The sequence below is a fragment of the Setaria viridis genome, chromosome 1 (assembly GCF_005286985.2).
Source record: "Setaria viridis chromosome 1, Setaria_viridis_v4.0, whole genome shotgun sequence".
NCBI lineage: Eukaryota > Viridiplantae > Streptophyta > Magnoliopsida > Poales > Poaceae > Setaria > Setaria viridis.
In genome coordinates, this window is record NC_048263.2 from 4149636 (window position 1) to 4171865 (window position 22230).

General features: G+C 46.3%; 4 protein-coding genes across 4 annotated transcripts; 3 read left to right on the forward strand and 1 right to left on the reverse strand.

Moving 5' to 3' along the window:
* The first annotated feature begins 790 nt into the window (after positions 1 to 790).
* On the forward strand, positions 791 to 3690 carry LOC117843014 (F-box/kelch-repeat protein At1g55270). Its single transcript, XM_034723565.2, has 2 exons — positions 791 to 1206; positions 2179 to 3690. The coding sequence occupies exons 1-2, from the start codon at positions 1177 to 1179 to the stop codon at positions 3427 to 3429; spliced, it is 1281 nt and encodes a 426-aa protein (XP_034579456.1). The 5' UTR covers positions 791 to 1176; the 3' UTR covers positions 3430 to 3690.
* A 2031-nt stretch (positions 3691 to 5721) lies between these two features.
* LOC117849782 (uncharacterized) lies at positions 5722 to 9173 on the forward strand. Its single transcript, XM_034731501.2, has 8 exons — positions 5722 to 5987; positions 6147 to 6275; positions 6691 to 6806; positions 7873 to 7954; positions 8085 to 8144; positions 8242 to 8349; positions 8466 to 8511; positions 8657 to 9173. The coding sequence occupies exons 1-8, from the start codon at positions 5892 to 5894 to the stop codon at positions 8872 to 8874; spliced, it is 855 nt and encodes a 284-aa protein (XP_034587392.1). The 5' UTR covers positions 5722 to 5891; the 3' UTR covers positions 8875 to 9173.
* Positions 9174 to 10144: 971 nt separating this feature from the next.
* Positions 10145 to 12599, forward strand: LOC117842537 (uncharacterized protein At2g34160). The gene is made up of 5 exons (XM_034723042.2): positions 10145 to 10451; positions 10660 to 10708; positions 11978 to 12040; positions 12124 to 12188; positions 12278 to 12599. The coding sequence occupies exons 1-5, from the start codon at positions 10293 to 10295 to the stop codon at positions 12371 to 12373; spliced, it is 432 nt and encodes a 143-aa protein (XP_034578933.1). The 5' UTR covers positions 10145 to 10292; the 3' UTR covers positions 12374 to 12599.
* A 146-nt stretch (positions 12600 to 12745) lies between these two features.
* LOC117842444 (adenine nucleotide transporter BT1, chloroplastic/amyloplastic/mitochondrial) lies at positions 12746 to 14601 on the reverse strand. Its single transcript, XM_034722941.2, has 3 exons — positions 13967 to 14601; positions 13703 to 13864; positions 12746 to 13615 (listed from the first exon to the last, which is right to left on the reverse strand). The coding sequence occupies exons 1-3, from the start codon at positions 14576 to 14578 to the stop codon at positions 13088 to 13090; spliced, it is 1302 nt and encodes a 433-aa protein (XP_034578832.1). The 5' UTR covers positions 14579 to 14601; the 3' UTR covers positions 12746 to 13087.
* Between the last annotated feature and the right edge of the window lie 7629 nt (positions 14602 to 22230).

Consider the following 22230-nt stretch of genomic DNA (forward strand, 5'->3'; position numbering starts at 1 on the left):
AATATGGTCACCTTCGAGCTTCGACTGGACCAAGCAGTGAGATGGTTTACTGCCGTCCGTAGGACGTAAACCCATCCCTTCTCTTGGCACCGGAATTCCCAGCAGGAGGACTGGAAGAGAACTCCTCCTATTGGCATCCCTCCATGGAAGGCATCTCTGTACTTCCTTTCAAGGATAACGGAAGGTTCATATTATCATCATCATCATATTATACTACTATTATTTATGCTGGCCGCGCAGCCCTCTCAGTATGATTGCGCCTGCAAATTGACTGCCCAACTCTCAGCGATGCCAGCGGCCGATCACCGATCACCAGCACACCTCTTTCCCGTTGTTTTGATTCCAAGGGACTCCACGCTACCCAATCGCTTGTATTTGTTTTTGCGCCCGCCTGATCTTGACAGTTCGCGCCACCGTTCGCGGCTCCCTCTTGTCTGTTCCGCCGCTTTTGCAGGTTCCGTTATCGTGGGGGACCTTCCGTTGTGTTCTATTTCTCACTTTGCTGTCACACGATTTCAACGCGATTACACACCGTGACTGCAGATGAACGCGATTACCCACGTCGAGTCGCAACTTGCGAGGCTGTTGGTGCAGGGTCTCTGCTAGCTAAACAATGTTATCTGCTGAATCTTCAGTGAAGCATGGGAAACAGAACGAGCAGCAGCAGGAACAGACGGTTGTTACGCTGCTAAATTTTTAAAGGTTCATCTTTCAGCAGCAAGAGGAGAACACGGCTGCCAATTAAAGCGTCCGAATAATCTGGAGGATAATGATCTTCGCTCGTCAGCAGCCAGCCATGGGCAATGCAAACGAACAGGGGTGGTTGACTGGGATGAGGGGACGGAGACGACAGCAACAGAAAGGGTTCTCAAAGCTGAGGTCGTCCCTGTGGGGCCCCGTCCGGGTCCACCGGCAGGCGCACACGCGCAGGCTTTAATGCGAGGGGCAGTCGCCACCTTCCCTCTCCTCTCCTCTGTCCTCACCTTGTTCGTCTTCCTCCTTGCACTTGCAGCAGTTGCAGACAGGCTGCAGGCTGCTGGAAGGGGTTTCTGGTTGGGAGGGTAAGGCTGGACCTGCCATTTCCCAGCTTCTTCGCACGGTTGAGAGGCGAAGTGGGAGGAGGATAGCCATGGTGTGATGTCGGGTTGGTGACCATTCGTTGCTTCGGGAGTAGCCATGGATACAAGGAACCGAACAGCTCCGCTGGTGAGTCTCTCTTCGTCTCTGCTCCAGTTTTAAATCTCTGTTGATGATGTTTACCGAGCCATAGGGGAGTATTACTTTCGTTGTTGTTCGTCGTCAGGTAGAGGCAGAGTGATAGACCATTGGTTTATCATACGTTTTCTTTTCAACGATTGATCGGGTTGAAGGTGCTTTGGTTGATTGACTTGTTCATATGATTTTAGAAGAAAAAAAACAGGAGGAATAAAATGTCAGATAATTCAGAGTTGAGCATGCACCACTTGTTTTGAAGTCAGATGGAATTCTGCTAGCGTGTTTGGGCATCTAGATGTTTTCTTCCAGAGACTTTTCCATTTGAGAATTATTGATGTTTGCTCTGGAAAAAATGATGTTTTTATCATATAATTACCCAAGAATTCTGGACGGAGATAAGCTGTTCGATTCCGTGTGCAAGTCACTTGACCTGTAGAAACAGAATATGGGCAGGTGAGGTGTCTTTATTTGCTTCGATTTCAACTGAGTTCAGAGGTTCCTTTCCAAGGAGAAAAAAATGCAAGTTGTCGATCAGTTGCTTAGTTGCATACGTAATACTCTGATACTTTCAGTTCTCCCTCTCTCTCTCACTCTTTTCTGGGAAAAAAAGAGAGCATATTATAGTGTAATAAAAATAACACCGTTGCTAATGCCTTCCATGGTGAAACTTTTGCATGGCGATGCCATCAAACTTGGTCCCCCACAAGGTAGTTGTTCAACTACTTTAAGTAGCTGCTGTTTCTTGACACCATTCAGTGTCTCATGTTCTTGTCCGATCGCTCTAAAGTACCATCGACCAATCAATTTTATGAAAACAACACTCCCCAATTTAATCCCCCAACCGCACCGAATTATAATGCATCTATTTCGCTGTCTTCTTTTTATGATTTGGCCTACTTCTCGATGATTCATTTGTTCAACAACTTGAAAATTTTTCGTTTCTTGTGATGATGTTCTGCGTAGGTTGATTCCTCGGCATGCTTGTGCCGAGTGAACAGATCATCCGCCGCCGCGGCGGCGAGACGCCTCCCGGCGTCGAAGGCGTGCGTGCAACCGAGCCTCAGGGCGTCCATCCACCCGCTGAAACCGAAGGCGTCGCCGCGGCCGGGTGACCGGAGCCGCGGTGGGCAATGCCCGCTGCTCCCCGGCCTCCCCGACGATCTCGCCATTGCTTGCCTCATCCGGGTGCCCAGAGCCGATCACTGGAAGCTGAGGCTGGTGTGCCGGAGGTGGTGCCGCCTGCTCGCCGGCAACTACTTCTACGGCCTCCGCCGCCGGCTCGGGCTCGCCGAGCAGTGGGTGTACGCCGTGAGGCGCGACGGCAAGGACGGGCACGTGTCGTGGGACGTGCTCGACCCGTGTCGCGGCGCGTGGCGCGCGCTGCCACCATTGCCGCAGGAGTACGCGGGCGCCGACGGGTTCGGCTGCGCCGTGCTCGGCGGCTGCCACCTGTACCTGCTCGGCGGCGCGGACCCGCGCCGGGGCGGCGCCATGCGGCGGGTGGTGTTCTACAGCGCCCGCAGCAACCGGTGGCACCGCGCGCCGGACATGCTGCGCCGGCGGCAGTGCTTCGGCACGTGCGTGATCGGCAACCGCCTGTACGTCGCGGGCGGCGAGAGCGGCGGCGGCGGCGGGCTCAGGTCCGCCGAGGTGTTCGACCCCGCCAAGAACCGGTGGTCGTTCGTGGCCGAGATGGCCGCGGCGATGGTGCCGTTCCTCAGCGCGGTGCACGGCGGGCGGTGGTACGTGAAGGGCCTCGGCGCGCAGCAGGAGGTGCTGAGCCAGGCGTACTCGCCGGAGACCGACTCGTGGTCCGTCGTGCTCGACGGCAGGGTCACCGGCTGGCGGAGCCCCAGCGCGTGCCTCGGCGGAAGGATCTACGCCGCAGACTGCAAGGACGGATGCCGGCTGAGGACCTACGACGATGCTGCGGACGCGTGGACCACCTGCGTCGACAGCAAGCAGCACCGGGGGAGCTCCCAGGCGGCAGAGGCAGCCGCCATCGTCGTGCTCCACGGCAGGCTCTGCGTCGTCCGCAACGACATGAGCGTCTCGGCCGTCGACGTCGCAGCCGGGGCGGGGAACCTGCAGGGCTGGGAGACCCTCGCCGGGAAAGCGCATGCCAAGAGCTTCGTCACGGGCCTCTTGTCCAACCTCGCCGGCCGTGGCCGCGCCAAGAACCACATCCTCCATTGCCAAGTTCTCGAGGCCTAGCTGATCACTTGCTCCTCCATGTGTTCTGTGCAGAGTCGCACACTGAAAAAATGAGAAATTTTTCCATGTTTTCTGAGGAGTTTTGATCAGTGAGAAAATCTCCATGTTTACTGTAGAGTTTTGGAAAAAAAAATGAGAATTACATCTAAAGGAGGTGATCATTGTACATACAGTTCATATGATATATATTGATGTAGCACGCACGATTACTTTCTATTCCTAAATTATACCAAAAAATTTAATTGATTTTTATTTCCTTGAGTCGTTTTTGCTTGCTAATGCTGTATCTTCAAGAGAAGACTTGACCTGGTACTCGCCCATTAAACCTGTGTTCCTGACCTGGCAAGAAGTTGTTCCAGGTCAGCGTCCGGAATTAGGTGAAGCGGCCATGGATTGGTGGCCTCATTCTTACGCCCTCACATCTGAATGCGATCTTCTCTTGCGTTTTCTTCTGAACAGGAATTGGTGAAAAATCCTTTTTCTCTCCTTCTGGCGTTGGCAATGCAGTGTCCATGTCACCCGAGGAAGTGGAACAGTTGGGGGATTGTCATCGTAAGGACCATGCACAACCACAAACCACGAGTTCAAATCCAAGAAGATAACAATAGAAAATACACAAAACTAACCACTCCGGTATTAAAGAGGATAGTGACGATAGAAGATCCATCCCATATACCACTTTTCAAAAAAAAATCCATATATAATCCATCCATTACCAATCTGCTGTATGCAACCATATTTTGTCCAAAATTGTCCACGTGTATGTGCACGTTTGCATTTGTGCAGCTTCTTAAAACAAAAAAGCATAACAACCTTGCATCGAATGAATTCCTGGTTTGATAATTTTCCCATTTGTAACGTAGAAATTTAAAGTCATGCATACTATAGCGTAGCAATCCTTTTTTCAGAAACATAGAATGAATCGTGGAATGTTCATGTGTTGGTAGAACTGAAGATATCGTATGGGGTATTGTAGAATGCCAAGCAATGATTCATCAAAAGGAGTTAGCAAAAGGAACTACTCCCTTTATTTCAAATTATAGTTCATTTTAACTTTATCTTAAATCAAAATTTTCTAGCTTTGATTAAATTTATATGAAAAAGCATCAACAATTATAACATCCAGTTAGTTCCATAAAATCCATTATGAAATATGTTTTGATGGTAGTATATATTTTTAATATAATTTCTAAATCCTTGGTAAAAGTTAGACTAGTTTGATTTAGAACAAATCGATTTGTTTGTTGTGATTGTTTGCCGAGGTTTACTACTCGGGTGAAAGAAACCAAGTCAAATGAATGCGTCTGCTGCATCACCATATGACTCGTAGTGCAAAATGATATAAAAATGGTAGATGTAGTAAACAGCCATTGCAATTGCTTCAAAGTTTTTTTTTCTGCTCTCCAATCCAGGGAGATCGTTCATTCATATGTTGTTACGAATGGCGTAACTCTAAGCTATCTGCTGCACCCGACAAACATGAAGAATTTACAAACATGTTTATTCGGTACTCACCTGAAAATATGATCATCTGCGTTTGAACAATCGGATTTTGGCGACTGAAACAAGCAGCGCGAACATACACGAAGAAGGAACAAGTGTCTTTTGAACTGGAGAGGTTATGGATACTTGATTTGGCAGCGATGAATAGAGCTGGACTGTTTGAATGAAATGTATGAATAAGTTAGTACTTCCTCCGTTCTTAAATAGATGATATCATTGACTTTTTACTCCAACTTTGACCACCAATATCTATTGAAGAAGTTAGTTAACTAAAGTAAAAAATATATTATTATGTCTATTATCAAATGTATTTTAGATTTAACTTGTAAATTTATCTATTTGCAAAATTATTTGTAGAAAAGATGAATAGTTAAACGAATGAAAAAATTCAACGGTGTCATCTATTTAAGAACGGAGGTAGTACTATGTTTCAGCTTATACCATTGCAGTTTCCTTACCATGATAATGTTTTCGTCAGTTTATTTAGGAAACTCTCAATGTAAAGAGTAGCTACTAGTCTATGTAAGGATATCTAATTCATCCATATGATGACTGATAAAAAGGAAAATTCCTTGAAATGTTAAAACGATTTGATAAAACATGTTAACACACGTTTTGAAATTTTGAACGTATCTATTTTTTTTAAAAAAAAAAGGCAGGGCCGTATAACCGGTCCAGTGTGTGACAGTTAAATTTTGGGCCTCGAGTATGCTCAGCCCGGCCCATAAATCCGGCGAGCCTGTCCTGCCTTCTTCGAAGCGACAAAGCCCCAGCTGCCGTCACGCGGGGTCCACCGGTCAGCGACTCCGGCTCTCGACGGCCTGAGCGGCCGCCGCAGCTTCCACGCTCCCCTTGCCCGCAGCCGCAGGTAGAGACGAAGACCGCGAGGGCGCCAACTGTAGCCCGCGGCTACGCCCCCGCACCGCTCTCCTCCCTCCCGGGACGGGCAACGCGCCGCCATGCTCGCCGCGTCAGCGCGGCGGCTGTCCGCAGCCGCCTCGTCTTCCTCTTCTTCCACGCGCGTCAGCCAGCTCGCCGCCGCATTGAACCCACAGGTGAGGGCGGCGTCGGGTGTCCTGTGAACGGATCTCATCCGATGATATCAGTGTCTCGTTATGGCGGTGCTGGTGATGAGCAGAAATGCTGATGCGATTTCCCCCCCCCCCCCCCCCCCCCCCCCCCCCCCCCCTTAATTTTTGCGCATGTGGTTGCAGAGGTGGATGCACGACAGGAACAAGAAGGCGATGGAGCTGATAGCCAAGGGGTGGAGCGCGCTCCAGGAGGTCGACCGCGTCATCGACTACGCCGACCACAACGACAAGCGCCTCATCCCGCTTCTAAGGGTACGGCTTAGGGTTCATCTTCATTTCTACCCCCATTTCTCCACAATAAGATGAGGGAGCACCTGATCCGCAAGAGGGGGGGGGGGGGGGGGGGGGGGGGGGGGGGGGGGGGGGGGGGTGGTCACTAATAGTAGCCTAGTAGGTGAAATTTGCGATGTCTCCTGCAGCATTGGCAGAGAAAGAGAACTCGGGGTAGTGGCATGTTGGTGTTTACGTTTTTCTTCTATTGACAAGTTCTCTAGATATTCCGTGAAACCATCAGTTGGAGTTCTGGAGTGGAGAAATTCCTTAGTTCACATTGAGCTTATTCTTTTACTCACTTATTCCTTATAAGCTGTACTTATCACGGTCACCTGTTTCATTGATATGTGGTGACACTGACTCCGCTTGTTCAAATCTTTCTTCACGTGAAAAGGGTGCTAAGGAGAACTTTGAGCTTGCTCTGGAGATTGACAATGATAATACCCATGCGAGATATTGGCTGGGCAAGATGCATTTCAAGTATCATGTTCCTGGAGCTTGTAAGGCAGTGTGAGTGACTTAGTTTGCTTCCATGTTTTATTTTCCTGTTCTGTTGCTGTTACGGGAAATCCATGAAAATAGTTTTGTCAATGCTCTTGTTGCTGTCTTAATGTTTTGACACATCTGTTACATATGTAATGTACACCTTTTAAGTTGATCGAATCCTAAATCCTTTTGTCAATGCTGGTTTGGGAAACTTGATATTGATTATGCACTCTAGACTCTACATTAGCTTCATCAGATGTTTGCTGCCTGATGATACCACGATGTACCAGATTAAATGATGCTTGCATTACCGTATTAGGCTTCTAAGATTGTAAATTAGCAAAGCAGAGGTGGTAACTTATAAGTGTGACCAATACTTGCCAGATAATTCTATCGAATCTATTTAGCAGGACTTTATTTGCGGCAAGTCTATTTCAAAATATAAGATGAGTTATAATCAGTTCTCTTTTTTTTTGCTTCTTACTTGTTTAAGTGATAGATACATGTATTCGCATATCGATCTTGTTATTACTGTAACTAGTATGCTGAGCAGAATATCTGTGTTGGAGTCCCCACCCAGAAAGAGTCATCTGAAACTTTGGTGTGTGGAATTGTGTATTGTAATGCAACTTTGTCAAAAATCCTGATTAAGCGTTATAAGCTACCGGGTAGCATCAGAGAAATGTGAGTAAATTTAGTTTGTTCCTTGTCTAAGCACCCACAACCACTGAAAAGTCTCAACACTATCCACTAACCACCAATTTGTATTCGGTCTAAAGTTGTTGGAATTTTACTATTGGAGCTCACAGCTGAAAGCAGTATATTAGATTATGGAGTTCACAAGAATAGTATTTGCATCATTTAGTTGCATCAAAATTTGCTACCACAGCATTAAACTGATAGATGTTGGGATACACATGTATTGAAATTGGCAGGAGTGTCTTAAATACTGTCGACACAATTAGGCCCTAAAATACTAGAGGAATTAAAGTTTAGAAAAATTGTTCTTTGCTGGCATCTCATTATACATGACTTGGCATCAATATATTTGTCATCTGAATTAAACTATGCTTTCTTTTCATGCTTGCAGTGGTGCTGCTTTGTTGGTTGAAGCTGCAAATATGGGTGATCCAGACGCACAGTATGAACTTGGATGTCGATTAAGAATTGAGGTTTTCACATTGTGCCCTCTGTCCCTTCCACTAAATGAGTCAATCACCCAGTTTTCTGTTAGGCAGTGGGCATTTGATATTCGTGGAATTTATGTTCACTTTAATTGATTTGCCCTTGCTGCTCTTGCAGAATGACCACGTTCAGTCCGATCAACAGGCTTTCCATTACATCGAGCAAGCTGTTGACCAGGTATGCAGTATGCTGCTTACCTGAATGCTGATCATATACTTTCTGATGCGCCATTTGGTGGGCGTATTTTATTTTTCACCTGAATCCTTGATTGCAGCTGCACCCTGGCGCTTTGTATCTTCTAGGCGCTGTATATCTAACTGGAGACTGTGTTAAGAGGGATATAGCTTCTGCGATGTGGTGTTTCCATAGAGCTTCAGAAAAGGTTTCAAGTTTTTCCCACAGAATTAGTAGTATGACACACTCAAGGTTCCGTTTCTTTTACTTATATATAACTTTCTAGTTTGTGTTCTGACTTTTGAGGTCTGACCATCTTTTCAGGGACATGCTGGAGCTGCTATTGCATATGGATCCTTACTTCTTAAAGGTTTGTGAAATCACAGTAGTGTCTGAGTAGCTAATTACACATTATTAAGTTATGCATCATGGAATATTGGTTATTTAAGGCTGTAAAATGGGCAATATCAAATTGCACATTAATTATATGCGCCCTAACATCGTGATTTTTTCAGGTGCTGAAGTGCCTGAAGTGATTACCAGGTTCAACTCAGGTAAGAGTCCATCAACTGGGAAGATGCGGAAAAGGACTGCACAGCAGGATCCCATAAAGCTAGCGAAGGAGCAGTTTCAAATTGCAGCTGAGGCGGGATGTGATCTAGGCTTGCGGTGGTTGAAGAGGCTTGAAGATTTTGAAATCCAAGAAGAAAAGCTAAAGCAAATCCAACAATGACATCCTCTGAAAGGATCACATTGCATCTTTAGTTGATGCCTACATATATACCTTGAAGTTGAATTTCCGCCTTTCACAATGTAGAAAGCTATTCGATACTAGGATGTTCAGGTCAACTGAAATTGCATGGAAGACGAACTGAAATTTTGATCTCTAGGCTAACTGGTTGAACTGTAGTGGCTTGAACAAATCCCTGTTTGGCATGTGTTAGCGTTGTCATTACTGGTAGGCGGTAGCTATCTATGATCGCCAGGATTGTCATTTGTACTAATTTTTTCTCATAATAATTCTTAGAGTTATGCCCGGTGTAATAATTTCCTCCCCAAATCTGTATTAATGGTACCTGTTCCTGAGGTGGCCTTGATAATTGAACACATTTGGAAAAACGAAAATGCTTATCACTATCTTTGAGTGGCAATTGCTCGCCCTCAATGGCATATGGTTCATCCGACTGACCAGAGTCCTAACGGTGTGAACAGGGGGTTGGGATGGTAAAAAAATTGCATGCATCCGGCACATGGCTTTTTGCGTGTATTACTACCGGTTTTACGCAAATCAAATGTGGTTATCTGATGAACTTATCCAATTACAGTGGGGAGGACATCTGTAACTATACTATTATCATCTGTAACTGTACAGTAGGAAATTCTTGTAATGACTAGGCTTCCAAAACCAGGTGAAAGGAAATTCAATCAAGACCCCACTAAAAAAATCACGATTCGATCGAGCGATGTATGCATTTATCATCATTTTGATTTCCAGTCCCTCACTACGATTCGATCAAGACCCCACTAAAAAATTCGATCAAGACCCCACTAAAAACTAACTGACCATCATTTTTAACTGAAAAAATTATACTAGTATCATCATTTTGATCTCCAAATTAGTCCAATGTACTACTCCTTCTGTTCCAAATTAGTCGTTTTGGTTTTTTTAATTTATTATGCATCTAGAGTGCATAACAAAGACTACGCACCTATAAAAACTAAAACGACCTGCAATTTAGACGGAGGGAGTAACAATCTAGCACGGGGAGGTGGAATCTAAAAACAAACTTCCAATGATTCCAGGCGATAAGGGATCTTTGTTTTGATTTGCTATGATTCTATGAATCGTAGTTCTAACGTGTGCAGGAAAGGCGTTCAATCCTGGTCCGGAGCTGCTTTGAAGATCCTAATTCTTGACCGGACAGGACACGGACACAGGTGCTCTGTCTGACCCGGCGTTGGTGCCAGACACGGACCCTATTTTAGGCAAAAACCCGGAAACCCCTCGGGCCCTGGCCGTAACCCTACCCCGTATAAAACCCGGCGCAGCGATAGGGCTCCCCTCCCTTCGATTCCATCCATCGCCGCCGAAATCCCCATTGCCCCTCTCGCGCTTCACCAAGCTCTCAAGTTTCCTCGCAGGCGGCTGCGATGGAGGAGGTCACTGAGGCCGTGAACAACCTTAGCATCTCGGGCGGAGGGGCCGCGGCGGCGGCGGCGGACGATGCCGGCGCGGAGGGGCACAAGAAGAACCGCATCCAGGTCTCCAACACCAAGAAGCCCCTCTTCTTCTATGTCAACCTCGCCAAGGTGAGCTGGGGGGCATAAAGCCCAATCTTTTCTCTTTGTGGTGGAGGAGAATGTATTTGGGGGGATTTTAATCTGCTCGCGGGGCTTTAGACTCCCAATAGAAGAGCTTCCGTTTGGTTGGGGTTTTGCCTGACGAGATGTACTCGCGAACGATTTGACTGGATTTGGGCTTGTCGCTAATCTGTTGTGTAATGTTGTTCGTGTGCAGAGGTACATGCAGCTGCACAATGAAGTGGAGCTCTCGGCCCTCGGCATGGGTAAATCTTTTCATCCCGAAAGCTTTTCGTTTTATTTATCAAACTCATTATCCGTTAATTGAATCTCCGCAAAGCTGTGCTAGTATGCTGCGATTGATTGATATTCAGTTGTAGACTATTTGTGGAAAGATGTGTAGCAGTAGCAGTGATTGATTCCATCCTATGCTAATGATTGTCATTGTGTGGTACCTTTTTGTACTTTGCCAAATGTCTTGGATGGTTACTTACTTTGGTTCTTGTTTTTAGTTTATTGGACATCTTTTTTTTAATTAGCATAATTATCAAGATATCCTGTTGGCTCATTGGGGGTTGGCGAGCTTTTTCTTATCTGTACACTGCACAACTTTCTTTAATTCTACATCTGTGGGAGGAATGCTCGTTGTTAATCCGTTAGCTAAAGAACCAAGTGGCAGACCTATTGGGGAGCAACTAGCACTTCATATTGGCACAGTCCGTGGCAAGCGTTTTGTCTGACTTGTGGTTTAGGAGTTATCAAGGTCTCGTGCAAGATGGTGGTGCCAAGGACATAAGGAACTAAGGAAGTGATGAAACTGTTGGGTAGGCCACACAATAGATGATATGGAGGTAGGCACAGACATGGGTGGTGAATTTGGGCCACACGGTATTGTGAGGTAGCATTACACCAAGATGACCCAGGCCTAACTGCATTACATTACTGGCTTTTTTTAGTTTGAAGGTGGCATATGTGGGCCTTAAAAAGCTTGGCCTAGTGCTGAAGCTCATGCATTCTTTGGCCTAGGGTCCCCCGACTAAATCAATATTGCCTCCCAAGGCCATAACAGATGGCACTCCAAGAGTTCGAACTTAAAAATTAGCTTGTGGTTGGCTTCTCTTATGGAATAGTTTTCCCGGCAATCTTTAGATCAATTTTGAAAAGTGGTTGTTTCTAAAAACTAGGCAGACTGATCACTTAAATGAGTTCTGAAACTGCCAATGTACATGTTCACAAAAATTGAGTGTCTTCCCTCGTAGCTTGTTGACAATAGTTGTGATTGAAGTCTTGTCCTCAGTTTGTTGCAATCCAGCCATTGCTACATAGCTAGTCCCTTGTACAGGAAGTTGCTGTAAATTTTGTTGCAAACAATGTCTAAGATCAAATTTGCATTGATATGTTATGTTAATTTACACTTACACGCATTGTTGTATTGTATACCTGGTTTGTTTGTCTTTTCCCCCTCTATCACCTTTTGCTATTGTGTATCTACATGCCTTTTTTTTGAACTAAACCTGGTAACTTTATCCTTTCAGCCATTGCAACGGTGGTGACTGTTGCGGAAATTCTGAAAAATAATGGCCTTGCTGTCGTGAAGAGTGAGTCTTGTTTCTAATAAAGTAATTATGTTCGATGAATTCCCTTCTCTTTTCAGACTAATCTTACCGAGAATCACTTGCAGAGATCATGACATCTACTGTCGATGTCAAAGATGAAACTAGGAGCCGCCCTATCCAGAAGGCCAAGGTAAATGTGTTTCCCATGGCGATTCTTATGCATTTTTCAAGTTTATTTGTAGGACCGTTTCCTTAAACCTAACGTGTGGCCCTGGTCAGATTGAAATATTGCTCGGCAAGACGGAGAAATTTGATGAGCTGATGGCAGCAGCTGCGGAAGAGAGGGAGGCCGCGGAGGCTGAGGAGCAAAGCTAAATACCTGCAGGACCCCTGTTGTAGCTTGTTTTACTGTTCTGCAGCTAGATTTGCCCAGTTCTTAGTTTGCCAAGTCGGAAAAGACAAGTGCTTGTAAAATCAATTGAGGGCGCAGCTTTTTTGGTGTGCTTTTACTTGATTCATTAGGTCTGGATGGTACAACTTGTGTTCAGTATGATACTCTTGATTTGTCCCTATTTCCATTCAGAAGGTATCTCCTCGTTTATATATGGTCCGTAAATCTCCTGTTGTGGTGGTGGTGTTGCAAAATTTTGAGTTCTCTGAAGCTACCAGAATAAAGACAGCATATACATTCACATCTTACCTTATTATTGTGCAGAGATCAGTAAATCAATGCAGATGGTGTTTACTCTGAACCAAATTGAACGCATCACTTGCTGAATGCAATTGTTTACTAAACGCAACAACTTGGACTCCAAATATTCAAATGTAGTACTAACACAAACTTGACACGACAGGTAGTATAGTGCAAACACAAACATGCAAACATGACAGCTAATGAACTCCAAATAGGCAAATAAAGTACAAATAATACAAATATGGAACATGAAAACGCAAACTCTTAACTCCAAACATAGTACTCGATGAAATACAAACATACGACCTGAACACACCAAATGTACTATTCTCCATTCTTTTCTCGTTCCAGGCTTCGCAAGATCTTGGTCTCCAATGCCATTGCCATCCACTTGATCAAGCGGCCTTCTTGTCCTCGTCCCCATCGCCAGCTTCGCCATCCTCCTCTTCGTCCTCCTTGTCGACGAGGATCTTCTTGCAGGCCTCATAGCACATGAAGGAGATTCCTGCAGCCGGCATGAGCTTGATGCAGCTCGGACCCAGGCCGCGGTACAGGCCAGCGGCACCCTCCTTCTTGAGGATGCAGTACATGGCGTGCAGGACGTTCCGGTAGACCTGCCTCCCGCCGACGGCGCCCACCTGCATCTGCTTGCGCGCCACCTCCAGCGGGAACGTGGCCGTGCTCGCAATGGCGCCCGCCGCCGACCCGATGAGCAGCGTCGCCGCCGCGCCGACGTCGGCGCCGGGGCGCCGCCCGGTGGCGCGGCGGTAGAGCCGCTTCAGCGTCTCGTAGGCGTAGAAGTTGCAGGCCGCGTACGGCACCACGCCGATCAGGCTCGGCGCCAGCCCGCGGTACAGCTCCGACGGGCCCTCGTCGCGCAGGATCTTCACGAACGCGTGCGCCACGTTGTCGTACGCGTCCTTCTGCACGCCATGCATGACACGATGGTTAGCATTAAGCTGCTAGCTGTTGCTTGTGATCATGAGAAGATGGCTTGTCATTTGGTTTACCTCGACGGTAACCCTGGTCTTGATCAGCTCCATGGGGTAGGTGCAGAGGGTCGAGGCAACTCCGGCCATGGCTCCGGCGACCAGAGGCGTGGGGATCGGGACCTTCGGTGGCTCGTCGGCCTTGGGCGTCAGGAATTTCTTGGCTGTGTCATAGGTGAAATGCTGTGCACAACAAAAAAAAAAGAAGAGAGGAAGGTAAATTTGTGATTCAGTGCAAATGGCCACCATGGATTCAAATGCTTCAAGAACGTGTAGGTGTCGTACCTCAATAGCCTTGCTTGGTGCGACGCGGAGGACGTTGACGGCGTTGCCGCGGAACAGGCCGGTCCAGCCCTCGTTCTGCATGATCCACTGGAACACCCCGGCCATGGAGTCGGCGCCGCTGCTGCCGACCATCAGGTGCGTCCGGATCGTCTCCAGCGGCGCCACGAACGTCCTCGACACGGCGCCGGCGATGGCGCCGCTGACCAGGCGCCGGAGGTGCGGATTGGCGATCTTGACCCTCACCTTCCTCAGGCCGCCGCCCAGGGCCAGCTGCTTCTTGCCGCCCTTCTTCTTCTTCCTCACGTCCTCCTCCTCCGCCGCCGCCGCCTCGCCGGCCGCCTGTTGCCCGGGCACGGCGGCGCCGAGCTGGCGCGCGATGTCGCAGTTGTCGGCGGGCCCAGCCTTCGCGCCGCGCTCACGCGGGTCGCGCCCCGGCGCGACGCCCGGGCACGCGCTGAGGCCGACGCTGGCGAACATCGCCCGGCGAGGGAACTCCAGCTCGGCCTTGCCGCCGCCTCGTGGCTTCCAAGGGAGGGCGATCTCCGGGAGCTGCAGGGTCCAGCTCTCCTTGCTCTTGGTCACCATCGTCGTCACCGCCATTGTCGCCGCCATCTGTCAGTTCAGACTTTCAGAGCAAATAATCCTTGCCTGAAAATACCATGACAACGCATCAACACAACCATGCATCGATCAATCTTATGATGATCAATGTAACAAAATGCAACAAATTGAGAATCACCTCGAGTAAGGAGGTCCAATATGATGGTTCTCTCGATGAGGAGATCGACCGGCTTCCCTTCTTCTCTAGCCGTGGTGGGGAGGGCGCCTTTTATAAGTGATCGACTAGGATTTCTGGGGGCGCCGGAGCTGCAGATGTGGCAGTCCTCCTGTGGGTTGTTACCCTTTCCAGCTGCAAGAATTCATCTACCTGGCGTGCACGCTGGCCGTGTACTTGTGTGTACGTGCCAAATCTTTGCTTGAAATGGGGCGCGCCTTGTGCTGCCGTCTGTTTGCGGCCATGGACTCACCTGCAACAGAAATGGTGCCCCGCACGCTTTGCGGCTTCAGTTGTAGAACCTCGGCGAGGATGAGGCCAAGGGCACCCATTGATCCTTAGCGCGCCGGCGACGACGGCCGTGAGCGGCGGTCACGTTCTGGATGCCCTCGAGGCGTGAGATGGCACTGCCGTTTGGTGGCGAGGGGTGCGTTCTGCAACGTGAAGCTTTGCGTGGCGTTTGGGAGGATGTCAGTGAGTGTGTTGCAGGCTTGCAGCTGCAAAGTAAGGTGGTAAAGAAGATGACACATATGGATGGGTTGTCTTTGCTTTGCGCTGCGTTGGTATACGAACAGCACGAAGTGCCTTTGCTGGTTGCAAGGTAGTGTATGGACAACATGTCGACACGCAATTGGTAAGGGGAAGATGACACCTATGAATCGTTTGTCTTTGCTTGAGTCGTCGTTGTTGTTAGAGATGGCAAGCATGTAAAGGCACTTTGTGTTGGCCTGGGGCAAATTCAGCAAAGGTTCCCGGCTGCCAAGACATGTGAGGCCTCGTTCTAGATGGTCATTAGGCCCCAAGGCATTCGTGCACGGTGTTGTATCATATATGTGGCCGCCAATGCAGGCTCCCTACACGAGGATTCCATGTGTCATTTGGGCATATTATACCTGATTTATATTAAGAAAACTAGAGCCGATACAGAAAAGACCGCGCCGAAAAATAAAATTACAATCACATTTTATATTTTATAAAGTCGTTTTAGATTGATGTATCTAAATTGGCTGTTGTCTAGAGTCCAAAGTTAACTATTCATTACTGGTGAGAAGGTGTGAGGTGCCGTTCTATTGGTTGGATGCTAAGCTATGTAATTTGTGGTTGCTGTCGCCTTCTTCAGCAGTATTGACGTCAGGCCACGGAATATTTGTGCTGATGGCTAAAAAAATTCTGTGCGGGCAGGCCGAGCACCTGCCAGCAATTTTAAGCCAGCACAACGGAGGCTCTCTATACTGACGGGTGGCATAACCAACCGCCAGCACAATGGCGGTTGGTTATGCCACCCGCCAGGAATATTTATTTTCCCATTCTATATATTATTTCCCGTGATTTATTTATAATTTCTACTTTTCACCAGTTTTTAGCTGCCAAATTTTTTAGCTGCCAAATTTTTTAGCTGCCAAATTTAAATATGTATCTCCAACCACGTAACAACGAACTTAAATAATAAATAATTCACATTATTAAAAATTGCATCGTACATAATAGATAATTCACATTATTCAACAAACTTGAATAATAAATTATTCATATAATTCAACAATTGGAATAGAGCTATTCGTCCGGTGACGACTTCGTCCATCTACGAAGACGTGTGCATTTGTCCGCCGCCAACACGCAATTTGGATCAAAAAAAATTCTCCGTCCTCATGACAAATTTCCCGTTGGATGAACCTCGCCATGTCCCTACAAAATGTTGACGATGCCTCTATCTTCAAACGCCATATCATGAGTGTTGATCCTAGGCATCTGCCAGTATACAGTAAATGAAGATTATGATGTATTACCATTAGGAAGTTAGCACATGGTAGTGTATAAGAGACTTACATCTTTGGGGTTCATCCGGTACCTCCCATTATTTCTGAGGAACTCGCACACGTAATATCCGTATAGCACAGAGCTGGGAGGTTGCTTGTGGCACTGCAATCAAATAGAAAAATGATGAGTTGTTATAAATGACAAGTCTACATTATATGAAAAGAAACCAAGTTTTTATGTTCTTACCCATCTATGTGTTATTATTTTCATTGCTTTCTTCCTATTTTTAGGGCATTCCCCACCTTTCAGTACGTAAAGCCTGTGCACACTTCGAGGATAAGAGTTAGTAATACAACTTAGGTGCATAGAATCTCAACATGCATTTAAGTACTGCCAAGGGATGTCTTACTTTTGTACAATGCCTAGGAATTCCTTGTAACTATCTTTGGTAAATCTGACTAAATCGAGGATCATTGCAGATCCAAGCTTGGGGTAAATATAGATGCAAATCCAGTGGTCTCTGCATTATATTAGAATAATTTATATTATAGATGGCATTAATTAGCACCAAGTATATAAATAGTAATTTAAACTAGCTAGCTTACTGAAAATTGTAAGCCCCCATGATCTGCTACTTGTGAGCCTTTTTTCCTCGTAACTCTTACAATGTACACGGACACTTTATGCATTTCTTCTTTCTAGGCTTTTTTCTTTATAGCATTTTTCTCCACTTATGGTTGTGTTGTTTCCATTTCTGCTTTGCCCTTTCATTCATTTTGAACTTGTGCTCTGGCTCGCTAATTTGTGCTGGGTCAAGGTACGCTCCGAATACCTGTCGTTCATCAATTCTTCCTCTTTCCATGGCATCTTGCAGAATAGGTAGTCGTTCAGGTACTAAACATATAAAATATATACGTATGTACGTAAAACTTGTGTATACGGTACATGTGGACTTACAAGCACCATACTGTAATGAGCTGGACGTCGAGGTGTTGATGACGGTAAATTTTGTGTAAATCCTCAAAATCGATAACAATCTCGTAATCCCAAGCGCCAAGGAAAACCTTTTTTGGGATACGCGTGGTGATTGCTCGAATGCCTTGCTTCATTACGGCAATGATCCATCCATGCAACTTATTGAGTTCCCATGGACCATCTAGCAGATCCCACCGATACAAGAATGGTTTGCCATGCTCATATTCATCTGGGACTTCATCTGATGTAAAGAAATTGAGGCCTTCATCTATTTCCTTTCGCTGAGAGGGGCCGCAAGCTACAAATTTCTCACTAGAAGATGAAGCCTTGGTCTTCAGTACGTCTAAGAACTTGTCGACTTGTGTTGATGGATCCTTATTCTCGTATGTCCTGACCATACGAGGTACCCTTGGCCTATGGGGAGGTGGAGATGGCGGCCTCTGGGGAGGTGGAGATAGTGACCTCGGCGATGTTGGATCATCACCTTGGAGAAACGAAGTTCATTCCTCCTTAGTGAGACCTTCTAGAATAGGTGATAGCGGCATTGGCTGCTCGCCCTCATTGGTAGCTCCCTGCATATGTGAATGAGTCGGCTGCTCGCCCTTAGTGGTAGTTACTTGCACATGTGACTGCGTCAGCTTCCCCGTGTCAGCATTTGACTGTACCATGGGTTCATCTTGGCTCGATCATGAGGTTTTTGGCGATGCATTAATATTCAGAACGATATCTCGGCGATGCCACAGTATGCCACGTTAATGAAGCTAGATATGATGGATAGAAGTTCAAAAGGAAGGTTGGAATGGCACAAACTCACCTTATATAGCCACCCCCTTCCAAGAAAATCAAGAGCAAAACCTTCCCCTTAGATTTGGTGTTTTTGGAGCTTTTCCCGAGCTCCTCTCGGGCAAGCTCCAAATGGAAGGTTGCCTGGGGAAGAAGATGAATAGGAGCATTTATGGCGGGCTCTGTGCTGGCGGGCGACGTAAGCCAACCGCCAGCATAGATCACTCCATCTGTGCTGGCGGTGGGCTTAGGTTGACCGCCAACACAATGGCCTCTGTGCTAGCGGGCCACATAAGCACACCACCAGCGCAGATGGGGCAATCTGTGCTGGCGGGTGCTTGCGTCGCCCACTAGCACAATGGCCATTGTGCTGGTGGGTACTCCCCCACCGGCCTAAGGAAGTTTTATGCTGGCGGGTGCCAATCACGTCCGCCAGCACGCTAATTAGCCTGTGCAAGCACAAATCATTTCTGGCGTAGTGTGATGCGATCTTTGAATGGTTGATATGTCATCCACTCATGAGCTGGCGCTAACGTGGCACCCGCGTATAAATCTTTCTTGGCTTCTCCGAGATGGTAACACACTTTTCATATATGGATCATTTGTCCAGGCAATAAACTCATCCACCATGTTCGTTTATAGCACGCATAGGAGCATTTCTCACATTTACACAAGAAATTTGCTTAGCGGATATGTTGATAATGGACCAATTAATTTCATTCATTGATCAAACAAAGTGCATTGAGGCTGAATCTAATAGTCCATAGTTTCAGTCCTTAAATCAAACATGCCAATTATATTGCTATGGTGTTGTAGAAGTCAAGAGTTAACTCCAGCTAGCATCATATCCTACTAGCTAATACTTCTGTTGTGGTTATTTCAATAACAGGGTGAGGGAAGCATGAACAAAGCAATCATCATCTTAATGTTTTTGTGAAATAAGTGAGGTAATATTCCAGATGGTCGTTGAGTGTTGGGGTCAAAAGAGATACAATGTAGCAACTTTGCATATGCTTTTGCCTGATGTTGCTTGTTGCATGAGAACTATCCCTTCACATTAGCCTAGAGTATGGAAGGCTGGAACCTTGGAACTTGAAAATATGGGCATCGTATGATCTGCCCTCCTTGGTGCTGCCATTGTGGATTTGCATTGTTGACGTGTCATTCTGTCATCATCTCCTGAGTAGGCACTTGCATGGCCTTGATGTGTCAATTTCAATTATCTACACATCTTTTATATACGTGTGTATTTGTTGGCGAATTAAATTCATTACCCATACTATGTTCCCATTATCAAACCTACCCTAGGTAAAATAGAAGCATTTCTCTCATTTACACTAGAGATTTACTTACAACAAATAAGCCAATTAAGGTTAAAGCTATGGTCCAATAGTTAACCGCATCCCGTTTCTCAAACCAACTACGTAAATTAGATTTGTGTAACTATAATCAACCATATCCCAGTTCTTAGATCAATTACAAAGAATTAGATTTTTAACCATATTCATCACTAAGAAACTGCATGTTTGTAGCCATCACAAGCTAGCCTAGCTTCCTATCCGTTAATTGTTGTGCTGTTGTTTTAAGGAAGCGGAGAATCATAGAATCCACTCTATGTACTCCCTTTCAAATCCTATTATACACCGTTTTGACTTTTCTAATTGTATAGATTTTGCTATATATCTAGGCATGTATATACCTAGAAAAGCTAAAACATTCCACATTGAAATAGATGGGGTATTTTAACTAACTCAAGGACTTTACTAAGTACTTTTAGCACAGATCTTCAAAGCAAATTTCACATGAAAGTATGAATTACCATTAGTTCAGAAAGGAAGGTATAATCAAAATTGGGAAAAGCTAACCATCACCCAGGTATTTTAGAGCTCCCCGTCACCCGAATTTCTCTTCCTCCCCATCTGCACACTCTTCTCCAACTCCGGCTTCATTCCGACGAGATTAGGGGCACCGGGGTTAGGGGTTCGGGGTTTCCGGATTTAGGGGTTCGAGGTTTCCGGAGTGGGTGCTCACCGGCGGTCCTAGAGGGAAGGCCGGGGGCGATAGGCTGGGCCGGCAGAGGTGGTGGGTGCAGGGACGGCGCGGCGGAGGGGTGCCGCCGGCCGGGCGATGGCGGACGACAGTTGGGTGGTGCTGGGGCGGGGGGGGGGGGGGGGGGGGGGGGACGACGACGGCGGTGGCGGGAGGGGTAGGAAGGTGGCCGGTGTGGGCGAGCTAGGGTCCCGCCGGACAGTGGAGGCGGGCGGCAGGCAAAAGAAGCACGACAGAGAGGGTAGAGAAAAGGGTGATGGGGAATTTAAAACACCTGGGTGACGGGTAGATACTCCCTAGAAATTTGAGTTCAAATGGGAAATCTCACGGTATAGCCCCTGGAGCGAGCTCCCGCTACGCTTTTGGCCTTTTTTTTCCGCTATGGCAGCTACGCGTGCTAAAGCGGCGCTATTCAGCGCCAAATACCTTAGCGGTTGCTGCTATTTAGCGGTGCTATTACGTATGCTGCCTATCACTAGCCTGGGAAGAGAGCAAATGTGCTGGAGGGTGGCAAACCAGGCCGCAGCATGGTTCTGCTCCATCACTATGTTCTCGTCAGCACCTCAGATGGTCTGCACGTCCTTGGAGAATGATTATTCCGATTGATTTGGTTCTGTCAATCGGGGCCGAACAGGATGTTATCTGTGGCTTTCGGACATTATACCAGACCTCCTGCTTGTTGGCTTAAACTTGCCGGAGGTTCCCTTGTTCATCAGCTGTGCGAGGCAGCGCTAGACGAGGTGGTCAACGGGGAACATGTTCATCTTGTCGCAGTGCACTTGCTGGTTGCCGGCTGCAAGAGCAGGCACAACCCTAAGCGTTGGTGATGGAGAGGTGAGGGAGCCATGATAGTAGTCGATAGAGTATAATGATCAGCAGGGTCAAGCATGAAATTGGTCCCAAGCTACAAGCCGAGCAGAATGGATACCCTTTTCTTGTCTATATTTGCTAGGGCCTTTCAAATTTTGTGCTAATTTATGTGCTTTTTATTTTTTAATTAATCCGCTAATTTGTTTAGCTTCTATAGCTACTTGTAGCTTTAAGAGTAGCCCGATATTTAAAATAGTAAAGTGCATGGTCAGCCCTTAAACTTGTCAGGCCGTGTCACTTAGGTCCCCATACTCTTAAAATGCATATCTAGCTCCCTAAACTTAGGCTCGAATGTCACATAGGTCCCTGTACTCTCATAATACATATTTTACTTACTAAACTTTACTTTGGGTGTCATATAGGTCCATAAACCTTTGAAATGCAATGTCATCCCACTAATAGAACATTATAAGATCACATTTTATGATTTCAAGCAAACCATTATTTTAATTAGCACATTTTTAACTTATTTTATTCCCCTTTAGCTTCTCATAATATTCATCCAATAATTTATTTTATAAACCCCCGATTTTAGTTTAGTAAGTGCAACTAAGAGTTATTCAAATTTGGACAATCTTTCAAGAATAATAAAGCACACATGTCATACACACTAGCAAGTTAAGATATTGCCTCCAAAGTAAAACATTATCAATCTTTCTAGATTCAGCATATTAATATTTTTCACACGCGTTGAGCTGAAATTCACTTTTTTTTACTATAATTAAATTGTATCTATGTAAAAATAAGTTTCATCAATTTAATTGAGATGACAATACTTTTAGAGAGTATATAGATCTAGATGACACCAAAACCAAGTTTAGGTGGCTGGATCTGCATTCTGAGAGTATAGGGATCTAAATAATATCCAAGCTCCAAATTTAGTGAGCCAAATATGTATTTTGAGAGTACGTGAACCTAAGTGACACATCCGAATCCGGACAAGTTCAATGAGCAGTCATGCATTTTACTCTATTTAAAATAAAATCTTGGGGGCGAACCTTCAAAACTTGCAAACGGCCCAGATGCCACAAGCCGCCGTTGCCGCCGCGCGTCT

Excerpts from the sequence above, each read along its gene's own strand:
- LOC117843014 (XM_034723565.2), top strand. The coding sequence starts at position 1,177 with ATGGATACAAGGAACCGAACAGCTCCGCTG. Across the intron at positions 1,207-2,178 it reads GGAACCGAACAGCTCCGCTG|GTTGATTCCTCGGCATGCTT; the intron begins GTGAGTCTCTCT and ends TGTTCTGCGTAG.
- LOC117849782 (XM_034731501.2), top strand. The coding sequence starts at position 5,892 with ATGCTCGCCGCGTCAGCGCGGCGGCTGTCCGCAGCCGCCTCGTCTTCC. Across the intron at positions 6,276-6,690 it reads GCCTCATCCCGCTTCTAAGG|GGTGCTAAGGAGAACTTTGA; the intron begins GTACGGCTTAGG and ends TCACGTGAAAAG. Across the intron at positions 7,955-8,084 it reads GATGTCGATTAAGAATTGAG|AATGACCACGTTCAGTCCGA; the intron begins GTTTTCACATTG and ends CTGCTCTTGCAG.
- LOC117842537 (XM_034723042.2), top strand. The coding sequence starts at position 10,293 with ATGGAGGAGGTCACTGAGGCCGTGAACAACCTTAGCATCTCGGGCGGA. Across the intron at positions 10,452-10,659 it reads TCTATGTCAACCTCGCCAAG|AGGTACATGCAGCTGCACAA; the intron begins GTGAGCTGGGGG and ends GTTCGTGTGCAG. Across the intron at positions 12,189-12,277 it reads GCCCTATCCAGAAGGCCAAG|ATTGAAATATTGCTCGGCAA; the intron begins GTAAATGTGTTT and ends GGCCCTGGTCAG.
- LOC117842444 (XM_034722941.2), bottom strand. The coding sequence starts at position 14,578 with ATGGCGGCGACAATGGCGGTGACGACGATGGTGACCAAGAGCAAGGAG. Across the intron at positions 13,865-13,966 it reads CACCAAGCAAGGCTATTGAG|CATTTCACCTATGACACAGC; the intron begins GTACGACACCTA and ends TGTTGTGCACAG. Across the intron at positions 13,616-13,702 it reads AGACCAGGGTTACCGTCGAG|AAGGACGCGTACGACAACGT; the intron begins GTAAACCAAATG and ends CATGGCGTGCAG.